Below are 17,248 nucleotides of genomic sequence, written 5' to 3' on the forward strand. Positions count from 1 at the left end.
TTTTTTTTTTTTTTTTTTTTTTTTTTTTTTGCCGCTTGGGGCGGCAGAAAACCTGGAGCCGGCCCTGCGTGCCAGCACGTTTACTAGAACAGATTGAACTAGTTGCTGTGTCTGGTAGCTGGAGCTGCTGTGTGTGTCCTCCACATGCATTGCTACCCCTGAGACTAAAACTGGGGCACTTGTGGTCTTTGCATATGAGCTCTGCTTTGCCGCCTCTAGTTTTTGCTACCTGCTAGCAGCAGTACTGTAAGAATATACATAGTAGCTCCAAAATGGCTGTGGCCAGGCAAAGCGGTCCAGTGGATGCGGCATGGGATTGGAAGTCTGGAAACCTTTCTTCTGTCCCTGACTCTGCCACTGACTCTGCTGTATGACTGTGAGAAAGTCACTTCACCTCTCTGTGCCTCAGTTTTCACATCTGTGAAATGGAGGTAACAAGGCTGACCCACCGTTGGATAGAGCTTTATGATGAGTGGATGAACAGCACTCTAGAAGTGCTGTATATTGACCTGCACAGGAGGCAGGGATTTGTTGATAGGCGACAGGCTAAATGAGTGGGTGCACATGCATGTATGTTATCTGTGGTTCACTCTCCAGTAGAGTCTGTGCCGTAGCTATTAAGCTTATTTCATTTAGGATCTGTAGGTTAGGAATTTGCATGCTGAAAGGGCACAATGTTTCATTTAGACAGTTATCTAGAACCAGTTCTGGGAGAAGCTGGACAGTCATGTCCCCCTACTGACTTCACCTTACAGGCTTCTTATCCCCTTGGTGGAGTTTCTGTACGTTTGTGTTTTAAGCATCTCTCGCTAGATGCCTCTCCACGTTTCCCTTATTAAGGAGGTTAGTTTGTGCTGAGCTGTTTCTCTTGCTTTCACAAATTTGTTTATTATGCCTCTCCTGTTAGTTTCTCTAGCTCAGCAGGAAAGCAGTCTGCCAGTCAAAGAAACTGCATCATTTTCCCATCACATCTCTGAAGGACTGTTTCATTCTGGAGGTGATGTCCGGCTATTGACTTCCTCGCAGGTATGCTGCAGTGAACCTATTTTCTTCACTCTCGCTTCTGTATTATCATTGACTGAAGTCTAGCTAAATCATCCCTTCTGATTTGAGGAAGGGAACAGAGTCTGCTATAAATGTGGCTACCAAGGACATCAAATAATCAGTAAGGCTACGATTTAGTCACAGAATCCGTGACTTTACCGGACCCCCGTGTCGTCTTCTGCTTCAGCTGTCAGCAACTGACGCCGGGGCTGGAGGCGGGGCTGGAGGCAGGACTGTGTACTCCTGCCCTGTAACTGGGGCTGGATAGCTGGAACTGGTACCGTGCAGCCCCTGCCCTGCGGCTTGGAGGGGGAGGGGGCTGCAGCTGGGTTGTGAGCCTCTGTCCAGGAGCTGCGGCCAGCTCCAGAGCGGGAGCTGTGTGCTCCCTGTGGCTGCACCCCCGCTGCATCCCAGCCTCACGGCTTCCGCCAGGGGCTGCATCGGGGGCCATGTGCCCCCCTCACGGTGTCCGAGGACCTTGCTGCTTCTCCCCGCTATGGCCGGGGCTTGGCAGGGGCTGCAGCCGTGGCAGCGCAGCCCTGTCCCATAGCTGCGGCCAGCTTTGGAGCGGAGGCTGCACGCCCCCCGTGGCTGCACACACACACCCCCATGTCCAAGCCCTGCAGCTTCGGCCGGGGGTTGCAGCTGGGGCCATGCGCACCTGCCTGGTGGCTGCAGTGGGGGCCATGTGCCCCCCTGTGGCTTCCCAGGGCTGCAGCCAGGGCTTGGAGGGGGCTGCAGCTGGGGCCATGCACACCTGCCTGGTGGCTGCAGTGGGGGCCATGTGCCCCCCTATGGTTTCCCAGGGATGCAGCCAGGGCTTGGAGGGGGCTGCAGCTGGTGCTGCCCACTCATGTCCCGCAGCTGCAGCCAGCTCCGGAATGGGGGCTGCGTGCACCCTGTGGCTGCACCCCAGCCCCGCAGCTTCCGGCGGGGACTGCAGTGGGGGCCACGTGCCCCTGCTCAGCAGCTCAGCGGGGACTGTGTATCCCCCTCATGGCTTCCCAGTGCTGCTGCCAGAGCTTGGTGGGGGCTGCAGCCGGGGCCATGCACTCATGTCCCGCAGCTACAGCCAGCTCCGGAGCGGGGAATGTGTGCCCCTGTGGCTGGGTCCTCCGCTGTGGCCGCTGGAGGCGGGGGGCTCGGCCTATTGGTCCCACCCCTCCAGACTCCGTTCTTCCACCCCTACTTAGCCCTGACCCCGGTAATTTTTAGTAAAAGTCACAGACAGGTCACAGGCTCTGTGAATTTTTGTTTATTGCCCGTGACCTGTCTGTGACTTTTACTAAAAATTACCGTGACAAAATCTTAGCCTTAATAATTAGGGTAAGAGCATCCTAAAAGCCAGTTAAGCATTATTCCTCTTGAAAATATTTAGTGTTAGGAAGGGAGAAGTGTCAAAAGAGATGTCTTTAAAGAAAGAAGAACTGAATAGCTCAGGGGATTGGGAATGAGGTTAAAGACTAAGTGGTTATGGAGATTTAATTATCCTCACAGAAGCATGCTCCCTGTAGACAAGAGCGGAGGTTCATTGGGCAATCAGGAAATGTGTGTTGCTGCTGTTAGTGGTGTACCTGGTTCATGTATAAATAGAGGGCTTCAATTTCCATGGCTTTCAGTCTGGCATCTTTCACAATGGAAAAACTAGCACAATTGTTTGCTTGCTTTTAAAGCATAGTTTGCTTGAGGCCATTTTATGTTCCTGTTTCCCTCTTTCATAATATAACAATGTGAAGGCACTCAGGGAGATAGATTCATAGATTCTAGGACTGGAAGGGACCTCGAGAGGTCATCGAGTCCAGTCCCCTGCCCGCATGGCAGGACTAAATAAAAAGATAAAAAGGTAACATTTAAAAAAGCAAAAAAAAATGTATACACTGTAGAATAAACCTGAGGAACTTGCTGCTGCAGCATGTTATTGAAGCAAATAGCTTACTAAGATTCAAAAGGGGTTGACATTTACACAAGTGAGAATGGTATGTGCTAGGATACAATTGCAAGTGTTCTCAATTCTTATCCAGGGCATAAACTGCTCATCTATGCTAGAGACATAGATAGTGTACAATTAGGTGCATCATGGGACTGGAAGCCTTCCTCCTCTGAAGCATCTATTATTGTCCCATGGTTGAAGAGAGAATACCAGAGTACATAGACAATTGTTTTGCTCTGATATGGTAATTCCCATGTTCCTGAACCATAGGGAATTTTTATCCTGAGTGAACTGTTGGCACCACTGACATCAATAAGTTTTGCCATTGACTTCAGTGTACCCTATGTGATTGTATGTGCTGCAATGTCCACTCATAAGTTCAATGGAAGTGTAGTGTCATTTAAGGACACCATATATGCTTTTCGAGTGGAGCTTCCCAGAAAATAGAACCCACTCTGCGGGCAGCACTCGCCTCTAGCTGCTCACCTCTGACGGGCTTGCTGCAGCTGTGAAATGTCTGCTCAACTGCTAAGCACGTTGCTGCCCTTGGGGACTCTCAGTCTTGCCCCTGTCTGCTTCTCCCCATCTCTTTCCAAAACACCATGTGGCACTGACATTTATCAAGTCTTTTTCTGCTAAAATCACTATTAAAATCTATTTTATTGATTTTATTACATTGATTTTTAATGCAGGTATTCCCCTCTTCCTCCTTCATATAGGAGACCCCTATCAAATCTCTGGGTTCTAATATTTATGGTAAGTCTTTCTGGGAAGTGTTTTTATTTTTAATGTCTGTATTTCTAATGTTACATGTTTCTAACTGGTTTTAGTTTACTTCAGAAAATTTTGAAGGCTCCATTTACAGTAACAACAAGGAGTCTGGTGGCACCTTAAAGACTAACAGATTTATTTGGGCATAAGCTTTCGTGAGTAAAAACCTCACTAAGTGAGGTGCCACCAGACTCCTTGTTGTTTTTGTAGATACAGACTAACACGGCTACCCCCTGATACGTGACACCATTTACAGTAGTTTTAAAATAGTTTGACTGGTTTGCTTTAGGTTGGCTTTTTCTTTTCCTGTTGGCACAAGCTGGTTTTGGGGGTTGGCTGCTCACATTTAGAGACCAGTCATAGGTAATCAGCAAATCCCGCTGCTGTGGATTGTCACTTGTGACAGGGAAATAGCCAACCTGCTTTCCAGAAAGTTTAAAGAAGGGTTGGTCTGACTAGAGGCAAAAAGCCCCCTCCCCCCCCATTAATTGTACACAAATAACATGAGATAAGGCAATAGGACTCTGTTACTGTTAGTGTAACTACTGATAAAGTCATATTGTTAATTTCATGGGCCCATGAGACAATTTTATTTCTGTCTTTCTTGCTTTTATAGACTCTGGGAGCCTGCGGGAACATGCTGGGAGTGTGCATTTCATAGCTGCCAGACAAGGTCTGTCTTAATACGTTTTTCTGTGTTTTTATTTTAAGTAGTTCTTATTGCTGGCTGCCTAAAAGTAAAGAGAGTATGAATTTTCAGAGCAGGTTCAAACAGATTTGGAGAGTTCCTGGAATGTCACTTGAGCAGTACTATGGTCTATTGCCCTGGCTTGGAGGGACAGGCCAGTTGAAGGAGTAACAAGGAGAGGGCTTATTTTGCAGCACCAGACAGTCAGGCACTCTTATGCGTAGGCAGATCATCAGTCTCTTCAATCCCACTCCTTCTCCCCTCCCTGCCACACATACAGGCTCTCCCCTGCTCCCCCCAGGAAGAATCCCCCCTTTCTCAGCCCTTCTATCTTCTGCATATCACCAAAAAAACCACACCTGCTGCCAGCCCCAGCACTCTGGCAACTGCATGTGACTGTGCTGTTTGCATTTCCCTAGGACAGTAGCATGTTGGAGAAATTACAGTAAATCAAGATAATTAATCAACAGGGAGTCGAGGATTGGGGGTCGGGTGGGGGGGTGAGATTGCTTCCTTTCACATGGTACATGTATTGCTTAATTAGACTCAATCTGAGCTACAGGATTCCCTTAGTAGGTGTACAGTGGGAAACAGCTCTAGAAAAGGCAAGGGGGGGCGGATATTTCTTGCTCAGATAAATGTAATTCTGATTGTTCTACTCAGCACAAATGGCACCATGAGATTTCATATTTGCCTCAGTGACTGAAGGTCAAATTGCTGTTTAGAAGTTTAAAAACAAAAAACAAAAAATCATTTCCCCCCCCTCTAACTACCAGATCTCTGAATGCAGCCTGGAAATGAGAGTCAAACTGGGCTCTTCCCTGCTTCCGCATCACCCCTAAAAAGATTTTGTAATTGGATTTAAGGGCGTGCCTACACCACAACTTCAGCTACCTTTGGGGACTCACTTAGAACACAGTTGACCCCCAATCTAGTGAAAAATTCTCTTGAAGATCCATGAGGCAGAATCCACATCCACGCTCTCCTAGAGCTGTGTTCATTCTGCAGTACCAATAGGAGTAAAATTTTATTTTTGTCAGTGAAGTATGTGAACAGATATGACCTGGAATACACAGGAGAGCTGCTGAGTAAGACAATGGAATTTTGACTGTCATTTTTCTTTTAGTATAATAGCACTTTAATAATCATGAAAACTGCTGCATTTTAGTAGAACTTAGGTTTGGTGCATCTACAGACAGTAGATTTCATCCCCTAAACATTTGTATTTTTTTTTTCTTTCTAGATGACAAAGCAGTAAATGTTATGCAAGGCATCTCCAAACTAAGCCAGGAACAACCTGCGAGAATCAGCAACCCAGAAAGCAAAACAGAGGTTTGAGGCAGTCGCCTAAATACTTTCCTGACTCTAATCAATAACTTGGAGAATTTGATTCTCCGCTTAAAAAGACAGTGCCAAGTTTCCACTGTTCTTAATACCTTCTTAGAACCCTGAGATATTTTCTTTCTCTCCTTGTACCATTGGGCAACCATGGAATTCCCCCTCTTGTCTTCTTCCCTGTGATGTGAATGGAGTTTTGGTGGGAAAATTAACGCTGCTGTTTTTATTTAACCACTTCAGTTTCTAGAATTTCTTATACCAAAATATTTGTGTTGGTGCAGCAGCAACATCAACTGATATCTGCACTGCTCTAGAAATGGTGCACTTTGGCACCAAAGGAGCACAAAGCGCTGACCCTGATTCTGTTCCCACTAAATTGGGAGTCACTCCATTATAAAGTCAATAGGGTTAAACTGATGTAACTGGGAGCAGAGTCAAGCCTGCTGTTGTTGAAGACTCCCCTGATAATTAGTAGCTCTGAACAATCTTGGGGATGAGTTGTAGATTTAAAGAGACAATATTTGGAGTCCAGATGACTTTTCAGTTTTTACCATAGTCACATTGGAGACTAAGGCCTTGGCTACACTTGCGAGTTACAGTGCAATAAAGGAGCCCCAGGCGCCCTAGCTCACTCCCCGTCCACACTGGCAAGGCACGTAGAACGCTCTGTCTCCGCGGCTACAGCGCTGCTGGTACTCCACCTCAGCGAGAGGAATAACGTTTGCTGCGCCTTGGCTACAACTCCTGGGCGTCAGTGTGAACGAGGTGTTGGGTTACTGCGCTCTGATCGGCCTCCGGAAACGTCCCATAATCCCCTTAAGTCAAGTGGCCACTTTTGTCATTGTTTTGAACTCCTGTAGGAATGCGGATATGCTCTTTCAAAGCTCCGTTTCTGACAGCCAGCACGCAAGCCATTAGTGTGGAATGCTGTGTGTGTGTGAGAGAGAGAGAGAGGCGGGGTCTGAACTTACAAGACAGCATGCTGACATGCTCTCAGCCCCCCAAAACCCCACTCTCTCTCCCCCCACATATACATAACACACTCCACCCCTCTTCCCCCATTTGAAAAGCACGTTGCAGTCACTTGCATGCTGGGATAGCTGCCCATAATGCACCACTGCAAGTGCCACAAATGTGGCCACGCCAGTGCACAAGCAGCTGTCAGTGTGGACAGACTGCAGCGCTTTCCCTACTGCACTGTCCGAAGGCTGGTTTAACTCTCAGCGCTCTACATCTGCAAGTGTAGCCATGCCCTAAGGGCCAGCCCTAGACATGTACCAAACTTGTGGCCTCGCTTGCCCCTGTTCTGTCAGTTTTCTTTCCCAGCACATGAGTAAAAACCGCGTATGACCCCCCACCCTGAGAGACAAATTTGGGGATACATGTGTCTGTGGCTTCACAGTGCCAAGGGTCCAAGACAGCCCTCCTGCTAGCTGTGGAAATAATCTATTCCTGTCCCCTCATGACAGTTATCCCCAGCTCCCTACCAACTGTAGAATTCTGTTGCTAAGTCCTGCCCCAAGTGCTAACCTTTTCCCCCTCAGAGTCAAATGTGCTAACAAGTTACTGAAGTCTGCCTGGGGCTCCACATCTGTCTTCTCATACTGGATGACACTCCTGAGGCCTAAGTTTTCAAAAGTAACTAGTGATTTTGGGTGTTTGTTTCAAACTTTTGGGTGCCTAACTTGATACACCTTAAAGAGGCCTGATTGTTAGAGAGTGAGTGTTCAGCATTTCCTGAAATAACCAGCCTCTTTGAGGTTTCTCAAATTGAGAGCCTGAAAAACTGGAGCATCCAAAATCACTGCTCACTTTGAAAATCTTGGTCTGATTCTGTTATGGCCTGAGTCCTTGCCTGACTAGTAATTATTGTAGATGGTACAATAATACCACTTCTAAATTTTGCTTGGTAGTCGTACCTTTTATCATACCTATTATATAAGCTGTAAAATAAAGACGTTTCATTTTACTAGAAGTCTGTGGCTTTTAAACAAAGCTTAACAGCACTGTGTGGTTCATTTTTTAAAGCAGTTATATGATAAAGGAGTTTGGGCTCCCTTTTCTTCCCCTAATGGTATGTACCTCCCATTAATGCCAAATGGAAATATATGCACATATCACAGAAGACAATATATTTCTTCGGGGGGGGAGGGTGCAGCAAAAGGGGCATCTCAAAAACTTTAGGCAGTACAGGAGATTGAAAACCCCAGGGGGGTTACAGAAATAGTAACCTCACAGGTGGATTGTACTCTTGAATCTAAAGGCAATAGATTGTCTTCTTAAAAATAAAATTCCTTCATAAAAGCTGTGAGCTTCTTTCTCCTTCCTGTCAACAGAAGCTGATGACCTATAGAATGGATGGGCCACACAGAGGCTATTGCCTCATTATTAATAATTTTAGCTTTACTGGGACTCTTCAGAAGAGGAGAGGATCTAATAAAGATGCTGGTAAGTCACTTCTGGTTTAGGGTCTGCTCTGCCTCTTCATGGGTTGTACTTCTAAGGCCCGTATAGGTTTTATTTGCTCATATTTTAAGTACATAGTTATAAGCAGTGTACACTCATAGAAGTCAAATAATGCCACTTGTATCGCGAGTGGGGGGAAAAAATGAAATACATGATAGATTACTAGACAGGAGTGAGTTTGCATTGGCATCTTTATCAGTGCAACCAAACTGTGTAATTCCAAAAGGGTGTCCAAATTAAAACTTCTCCAGGACTTACTATAGCTAGACCGATGGTAAGAGAAATATGTTAGTTTTCTTAGAGCACTGAACCCATTATTGTATTAAATGTGACATCTCTTGTATTTAACTATTAATAGTTCTGTCTCTTATTTGCAGAGGCTTAATGTAAATTAAGCTAATTCACAGATCAAAAATGCCTTCAAGTTGTGATTATCTCTTTGAGATGAGCCCAAGATATAGAGTTCTTCAGTTATTAACAATGCAAAGATTGTATTGTTATAATCTTATATAAGATATATTACTGAATATGCATATTGCAATAGTGTTTAGAGGCCATCCAGGTTGGGGGCCCATTGTGTTACATGCTGTACAGACAAAAAGAAAATGACAGTTCCTACCCCAAAAACCATGGATGATTATACATCCAAGTCTTGGGGTGCTTTAGCCACATTGACTACAGTTGATCTATGCTAGTGCAAGTGAGAAAAAATCAGGCCCTTTAGCTCTTCTTGTTATGTAGATAATTTTGTAATGGACTGTCCTTTTTGATTGTTCACTTACTCTCTAAATCACCAAATTCTGTAGTATTCCAGGGTCTCCATTCATTAGTATGAATGAGCAGGGTTCTACTTGGAGCAAACCCAATCTGAAATTCTGCAAAGAGTGCCCAATGTCTACCAAGAATCCCAGTTTTGCTCATCCAGTTGTGCTGGTTGCGCACACACACAAGTGCCTGTAGACCTCAGGCCTTGCTTTATGAACTCTGGCCTGAAAAACTCAGGCATGTTTGAGCCTCATAATTGTGCTGGGTTTGGGTTCCATTTATCCTGTTTGGTCTCAAATCTACTCTAGCGTGTGTGTTTGTTTGCAGGTGCCACTTTGTGTGAAGTCAGTTACTCTTCAGCTTAGCTTGCATAGTGATTTTACATTATGATTATATTATTCTCCAACCCTCCCCAGCTTTTCTTCCTTTATTTTTGTAATAACAGAGATGCTGGCGCAAGTGTTTACATGGCTTGGTCTGGATGTGAAGACTTATACTGATAAGACATCAGTAGAAATAAAAAATCTCATGCAGGAATGGCGGTCTTCGAAAGATCACAGAGACAGGGACTGCTTTGTGTGCTGTATTCTATCTCACGGAGAGTCGGGATTGGTCTATGGGATAGATGAACAAGAAGTACCAATCCGCACTATCATGTCCTACTTCACAGCCAGACAATGCCCACAGCTGGCTGAAAAACCCAAACTCTTTTTTATCCAGGCATGTCAAGGCAAAGAGATACAACAGGCTGTCTACATTGAAGCAGATGCACAGAATCCTGACTTGCTTCCCATACAGCAACTAGTCTCCCCTTCCGAAAGCATTCCGGAAGAAGCTGATTTCCTCCTTGGCATGGCCACAGTGGGTGGTTATGCATCTTTCCGCCACATACAGCATGGTACTTGGTACATTCAATCCCTCTGCAATAAGTTACAGCTCTTGGTACCAAGGTAATACTTCTTTGTAGCTTGAGGGTGAGACCTTACTGATAACATAGGGCTGTGTACATAGCAGGTTATTGTGTGGCATGCTGGGGGAGAGTGGGGAGAATCTGCAGCACGCCAGCTTGCTGTACAGTAACATCCCATGTAGACGCTGCTACATTGCAGTGAAAGTCCCGGAGTGCGGATTGGTGTACTACTGCTTGAAAGTGTAATATGCCAAGCGCTATTCCAGGATTTTACTGCGCTGCAGCAGTGTCCACATGGGACTTTACTGCAGGCAAGATGGTGTGCTGCAGTTTTTGACCCTGGCTTCCTGTGCAGTAACTTGCCTTGTAACAAGCCCCTATACCCCAGTGGGTGAAGAAATGGTAGTGATGCTGAATCTTTGCTCACCAAAGCCAGGCCTAAGTCTAAGGGCTTGTCCACCCACAAACCTGCACTAGTTTTTTTTAATTGGTGTAAACTCCTACATGGACACACATCAGTTTAAAACTGGTAATCTGTTTAGCTTGTCTCTGTAAACTTACATAAATGTTTGCAGCACCAAGGCCTTAGGGATGATCTGAAGAGGCTGGGTTTTAGTTTTACCAAACCGAACTCAAAACTAAGGCCTGGTCTACACTACGGGATTAATTCGGATTTAGCAGCGTTAATTCGAATTAACCCTTCACCCGTCCACACTACAGAGCCATTTAGTTCGAATTAAAGGGCGCTTTAAATCGATTTCTGTACTCCACCTCGACGAGCGGAGTAGCGCCAAAATCGATTTTGTTAATTCGAATTAGGGTTAGTGTGGCCGCACACCACCGAATTAATGTGGTTAAAATAAATGGGGTAGTGTGGCCGCACACCACCGAATTAATGTGGTTAAAAACCGAATTAATGTGCTTAGTGTGGCCGCGCACAATCGAATTTATACAACCTGTTTCCCAAATTCGAATTATCTAAATTCGGATTAATCCCGTAGTGTAGACATACCCTAAGGCTGCTTCAGGTCCAGGTTCTCTTTTTGAGTGGGTTCAGATGGATGTATTTGGTTCCACCCAAAACACAGACCATGAGGATTTTGGATCTGTTTTTATATGAATGGCCAAACTTAAGGGGGTGAGGGAAGTTTTGAATGAAGCAGTCTGGCTTTGTCCCATCTGTTAAATACCTACAGTGTCTTCTAGATGCTATGGTGGAATTATGGAAAACACTAGTCTTACAGTATGTGTTCCTTTGCTGCTGCGTGGTGTTCAGTTTGAGCCTTTGTTGTAGTAAGGTGCATGACGTGAACATGAGTCCAGCCATGAGGAACTCTGATTGGGTTTGCCTGCTGTAGAGAATGGCAAGCACTGGGGGCCAAATTTCATCCCTTGTGTAACCTCACTGACTTGGATGGAGTTACAAGGGGGGAATCTGGCCCAAGAATGCAGATTTAGTTCATTACTTTTCTTTTTTATTTCATGAGTGTATTAAGGAAGAAAAGAGAGAAAATGTGCTGTGGATAAACTACGGCATCAGAGAGTCTTTTGGTCCCAATTTTACGCACATACAAGAGATAAGATGTCAGAGAGAATGTAAGAATACTTGCAAAAGGGGTGTATTAGTAGTTTATCATAATCTACACCCATAATCTACACCCATTTCCCTATAGCTCTTACCTCTCAGGCACATCCAGAATTTCCTAGGGAGGTAGGCCCCCGCCTATACCCAATTCTCCCCCGTGTGCCTAGGGCTGGAAATGCTAAGGTTACTGCAAAAGTGAGAGGAGATGCTCCCAAGACTGGTGGGTAACACTGAAGTTAAACTCACCAACCAGTCTCAAACTCTGCTTCTGATCCTCCACTCTGGTTATCAAGAAGCTGAAAAAGAAATTACACAGCCCCCTTTATTGCATTCCAGTTTCCAGGCTCCCAATCAGCACATAGGTCCAGTACAGTGAGAAGTTATTTTAAAACTTTGTTCACCTATACAAAAGGTTCTTCTGACCCCAAAGGGTCAGCCACGTTACAAGGTCAATAGGAGTTTGGCTCTTTCCCAAAATACCACACTTCCAACCAATCCTTTAGTGTCTAAAACTACAGATTTATTATTACTCCTGAGGGAATTCTGCGCCAAAAATAAAAAATTGTGCCAAAAAAGTGTGCACACAATATTTTAAAATTTTGCAAATTTTATTTGTCAATAAATAAATGTGTAGGCTCCAGCATGGCAGTGGGGAGCACAGGACACTGGCTGCACAGAGGTGAGAGATCACCCTGTGGGCCCCCCGTCCCCTGCCTGGGATATGGACTCGGCAGTAAAACTGCACCTGACCCTGACACAGCGCAAGGACCAGGCCTGCCCCAGAAATACCCTAGGGCCCTGCCCCTCCATACCAAGCACACTAGATGTAGGCAGGCAGGCTCAGCCCAGTAGGATCCAAGTGTGGGGGGGCTTAGTGTGGGGAGATCCAGGTGTGGGCGGCTTGGTGGGGGGTCTTGGTCTTGGTGGGGGGGAGATCTGGATGAACGGATTCAGACACAATGGGACTCTGCAGGGGGGTCCAGGTGAAGGTGGTTGGGGGTCAGCAGGGGGTCTGGGTGTGGAGTGCTCAGCAGGAGGGGTCCAGGTGCTGGGTTGCGGGTGCTGGCTTGGTGGGATTCAGTGGGGTGGGGATCTGGATGTGGGGGGCTAGTCAAGGTAGTCCAGGTCCAGGTGGGGTGAGGTTTGCTGGGGTGGGGGTTCAAGTGCAGGGGGTGGTCTCAGTGCAGGGGTGGGGTCCCAATGCAGGGAGGTGGGGCTTGGTGGGGGGGTCTGGGTGTAGTGGGGCTTTGGATGCAGACAGTGAGGCTTGTTAGGGTTTGGGTTCGGGGGGTCAGTGGGGGGTTCTGGGTGCAGGGGCTGATCTTGATATGAGGTGGGTCCAGATGCATGGGGGTTCGGCAGACGGAAGAGCAGCTCCCTGTACACTGACCCCTGCCCCCCATGGCTGAGGAGCGATGGGAGCAGGAAGTGGGGGGGGGGGCGATGCGGGGCTTCCTGCAGCCAGAGAGGTTTCTGGGGGTGGGTCTGACCCAGCCCTGGCTGCTCCTTGCAGAGGAAGAGGAAGTTCTGTCGTCCTCAGCCCAGCTGGGACTAGCAGCTTAGCCTGGCACAGGGTAGGAGCAACTGGCTGGGGTGTCCCCCCCCCCAATGATTTACCTCTCCGCTAGCTGCCCCAGGTGCCCAAAACAATGCATCCGTGCTGCTGGGGAGTGGCGCATGACTGCTCTTGCGGCTTCCCTTTGCTTCCCCATCAGAAAATCATTTTTCTGTGGGGAAGCACCGAAATCTGCTGTGGACATGAATTCTGCGCACATGCAGTGGCGTAGAATTCCCCCAGGAGTATATTATAAAGAAAAAAGAACAAGAAGAGAGTTGTTAAATGATAAAGCACTCAAATACATACAGAGTCTTCAAAGTCCATCTATCAGGTTCTTAGCAGTATTGGTGAGTTTGCTGGCTTGAAAGTTCCTCTGGAACACATCCACAGCTTGGTTGGATGGGTCATTCAGTCCCTTTGTTCAGAGCTTCATTTGTAGAAAAGTTACTCCAGTGGTAAGAAGCATGAATGAAGACAAAATGGAGATGATGCAGTTGCCTTTTATATTCTTTTGCCATGAGGCTTGTACTTCCTGTGTCCCAAACACAAGCTTCACAGCACATGGAAAAGCCTTAGAGTACTTTGTCCATAGGCAGGCCCCTACATGGCTTGCTGACTCATCAGGTGTAGTCCCTGGTCTTTCAATGGGTTTATTGTACAGCCGATGTCCCTGGGTGGGCCATCAAGCAGGCTAGGCAGTGCTGATGCCAGTCTGTCTGGGGGTGTCACTCAGATGCACAGCACAAGTTTGAAATACAGATATACCCTACATATCTATAACTCGTAATATAAACATGATACAAACAAATAAGCAAGATTATCATACTTGGCAAATGGTAAGGTATCTGCAAAATTGTTATATGGCATATCTGGCATGACTCATTGCAATTTTACAAGTCTAGACCCCTCACACTGCCAGCAGCCACTGAGAGGACTGGTTAATTGGAGTCATTTGCTTGCAATGTTTTTCTTTTTTTTTCTCTCCCCATGTGGCAGTTCATTCTGTCACACCACTATTGTTTGTGTGTGATTCTGTGTGTTAGGTGCATGGGACATTATTCTACTACCATTTTGAGGTCAATGAGAGAGTTGCTGTTGATTTCAGTGGGAGTAGGATTGTGACCTCCACAGTCTTGAAGCCTCATACTGAATTCAGAAAAGTGTTTAGTCTGGTTTAGTGTGTTTGTAGAATACTACAGCATGTTAAGAGTACAATGTTGCAGGTATGTACTATTGGCATTGTTTCTGTGAATCAGGGTTAATGATAACACTCTGATTAATCAGAGAGTCCTGTGGCACCTTATAGACTAACAGACGTATTGGAGCATGAGCTTTCGTGGGTGAATACCCACTTCGTCGGATGCATGTATTCACCCACGAAAACTCATGCTCCAATACGTCTGTTAGTCTATAAGGTGCCACAGGACTCTCTGCTGCTTTTACAGATCCAGACTAACACAGCTACCCCTCTGATACTTGATTAATTAGACATTCTGTCTTTTCTCTGGCTGTAGAGGTGAAGACATCTTGTCAATTCTTACTGAAGTCAATGAAGATGTGAGCAAACGTGCAGACAACTTGGGGAAAAAGAAACAGATGCCCCAGCCAGCCTACACCTTGAGGAAGAAACTGATATTCCCAGTGCCTAGAAGTCCACCCCCATCACAGCAGCAATAGAATTTTTTTCTTTCTTTTCATTCACGATCACATCTTGCATTCGATACCATCCAGTACAGCCCTTGGATAAGCCAGCGCTCTTCTTATTAAATCAGGTGGATGGTAAATGATTACCATCCAGGATGAAGTCTTCCTGAAATTGCTAACACATGGAGCCAAAGGAGAGTACGATGGGCCAACTGCTCACAATGTCTGTTTGCGGAAATGATTGGTGGCGGTGGTGGTGGGGTTTGCTGCAATGTGAATATATACAGATTTTTGCAAGCACTTGTAGATTTCTGCAGGTGAAATAGGTGCTGCATCCATTACTGTGGACACAATAGGTGCACATGGCTTTCCATATCTACACCAGAGGGGTGTTAATGGTTTGCTTTAAGCCCATTGTTCTTTTCTCTGTACATTAATGATTTGGAATCCTGCCAGTGAGCTCTCTTATCCTGTGGAATAGTCTCCCAAATCAGAATGAACAAGACATCAGCAAATGTAGTGTAGGGAGCTAATCCTACAATGGCAGGTGGACACTGGTCTATTCCCTCTCAAATTTAAATGACTTACACTCTTTGTGGAGCCACTAGATTCCTCATGTAAAGCATTTATTAATCCCACAGTGCATGCTGTTGCCTTAAAACTGGATGTTAATTTGGTATGTGGTTGGTTTAGCATTCCTTGTCCAACATCAAATAGTTCCAGAAGCACAAGATCTGCATTATTGCCTCCTGTAGGAAACCAGCTTTCTCAGTGCCTTATCGTAGGGTGCGGTGGGGGCTATGGTTCAACATGAAAGAGCTGCTAATTATCATTTATCTGTCAGATGGGGCATGTAACACTGCTGTGGACACAACAGGTTTTGGTTAGCTTTGTTTTTAAGCACAAAGGTCTATAGCGATTAATTTCTCCATTATTTAAAAAGACCACCACAAATGTGGACATACGAGAAATGGGTGAGAGCTAGGCTGGAACAAAACTCCTGTCTTTGGGGTCAGGGTGACTATATCCCCTGTTCCAATGAGACTAGACTAGAGTCTGTGTAAAATCCACCTTGCAGGACTGTCCTGTGAGATTAGAAGTGAAATTCAGTGTATAGTAAAATCTTCAGTGGTGCATCTCTTACCTGGAGGTCTTTTTACTTTATTGTTTCTTGTCCAGGGGTGTTAGTGTCCTCATGTGGTGACTAGGGTGTATGGCAACATAAATGGAAATTTAATTGGCAAAAATTCCAGTTGTTGTTAAAACACTAACTTACATTTCTATAGCTGCTTCCATTTCAAAGTGCTTTGCCAACAATATCCATGCAGAGCTAGCTCCATCAACAACATACAGCCACCTCTGCTTTAGAAGGCAGCAGCCAGCTCTGTATAGCAGTAGGATGGGTTTTGGGGAGACGGAAACTTTTGGCCAAGGAGAACAGGGCAATTCCCTAGTCCCACAAAACATACACTGGGATTTTTAGCATGTACATACAGCAGACAAAGCCTCCGTATTTTTTAGGGTCTCAATCTGAGACTCCTCCTATACAATAAACTGCATAAAACTCATCTACCTCAAAGGCAAGTAAGGTCAATTGGACCCTGCTGGGATATGAATCTGTGGTTCCAGAAATGCTAGCTATTTCAAACTTTATGCTCAGATAAATCATCCACTCCTGCATGTATAATAAAATGCTGCTATTTTAATAAAAGCTGGTAACATTGACTTTTCTTGGGAGTGGTGTTTTGGATTGCAAAAACTATGCTGCGGAAAAATAATCTTCCCCACTTCACCCAAAAGCAAGCCCTTGAAGTGAAGGATTAGGGCTGGGATTTAAGAGGCCTGCGTTCAATTCCTGGTTTTGCCTCAGACTTCCTGTGTGACATTGGACAAATCACTTAATCTCTCTGTGCCTCAGTTCTCTGTCTATGAAATGGGGGGATAATAGCATTGCCCTACCCTCTGCTGGTATGGGGGGCATAAATTAACATTTGTGAGGCACTCAGATACTTTTTTGGGGCGGGGTGTGGGGAAGAAAGCTATATAAATATCTAGACAGATAGACCTGGATCTCAGGCCACAAAATTTAAAGAGAAGATACTTCGGAATAAGCAAGGACCCAATCCTGTAAAGTGCTGATGCCCCACAAATCCCTCTGAAGTAAAAGGGAATTGAGGGGATTCTCCACCTCTCAAGATTGGGTCTTTATTTGCTTTTGAGGCAGAGACTTTATCTCTATCTGTAGGTTCCATGTACACCAGGGCACTGTAGAATAAATAACCCATGCCGAAGCCATTTAGGAAGCTGGTGCACTCTGTCTCCTCAGGCTGCCTTAGCAGCTCCATCACACCTTCCTTACTAGCTTCTACACCCTGAGCAGCTGAGCTGAGGGAAAGCCAGCTTCAAAGCTCTTTCCACACTCTTCCCCACCAGTCATTTGTTTTGCTCTTCTGACTTGTCTTCCAAATGGTTTTTTGGGGGAGATTATCAGAACTTTTACCCAGGCTCTACTTGACTCTTCAGTGCTGATGATGAGTTCGTTATAGATA

The 17,248-nt window shown here is 45.7% G+C and overlaps 1 protein-coding gene across 1 annotated transcript in view; it reads left to right on the plus strand.

Moving 5' to 3' along the window:
- LOC112116519 (caspase-10-like) overlaps positions 1-16,422 on the plus strand; it is a 19,756-nt gene extending 3,334 nt beyond the window's left edge. Inside the window, exons 5-11 of the mRNA XM_026647673.1 lie at positions 908-1,026; positions 3,694-3,730; positions 4,362-4,418; positions 5,677-5,765; positions 8,108-8,219; positions 9,448-9,952; positions 14,570-16,422. Coding sequence (XP_026503458.1) covers positions 908-1,026; positions 3,694-3,730; positions 4,362-4,418; positions 5,677-5,765; positions 8,108-8,219; positions 9,448-9,952; positions 14,570-14,732 — 1,082 coding nt within the window. The 3' untranslated portion in view covers positions 14,733-16,422. The remainder of the gene's footprint in view (positions 1-907; positions 1,027-3,693; positions 3,731-4,361; positions 4,419-5,676; positions 5,766-8,107; positions 8,220-9,447; positions 9,953-14,569) is intronic.
- The last annotated feature ends 826 nt before the right edge of the window (positions 16,423-17,248 follow it).

Source organism: Terrapene carolina, unplaced genomic scaffold, assembly GCF_002925995.2.
Source record: "Terrapene carolina triunguis isolate 2854851 unplaced genomic scaffold, T_m_triunguis-2.0 Scaffold62, whole genome shotgun sequence".
NCBI lineage: Eukaryota > Metazoa > Chordata > Testudines > Emydidae > Terrapene > Terrapene triunguis.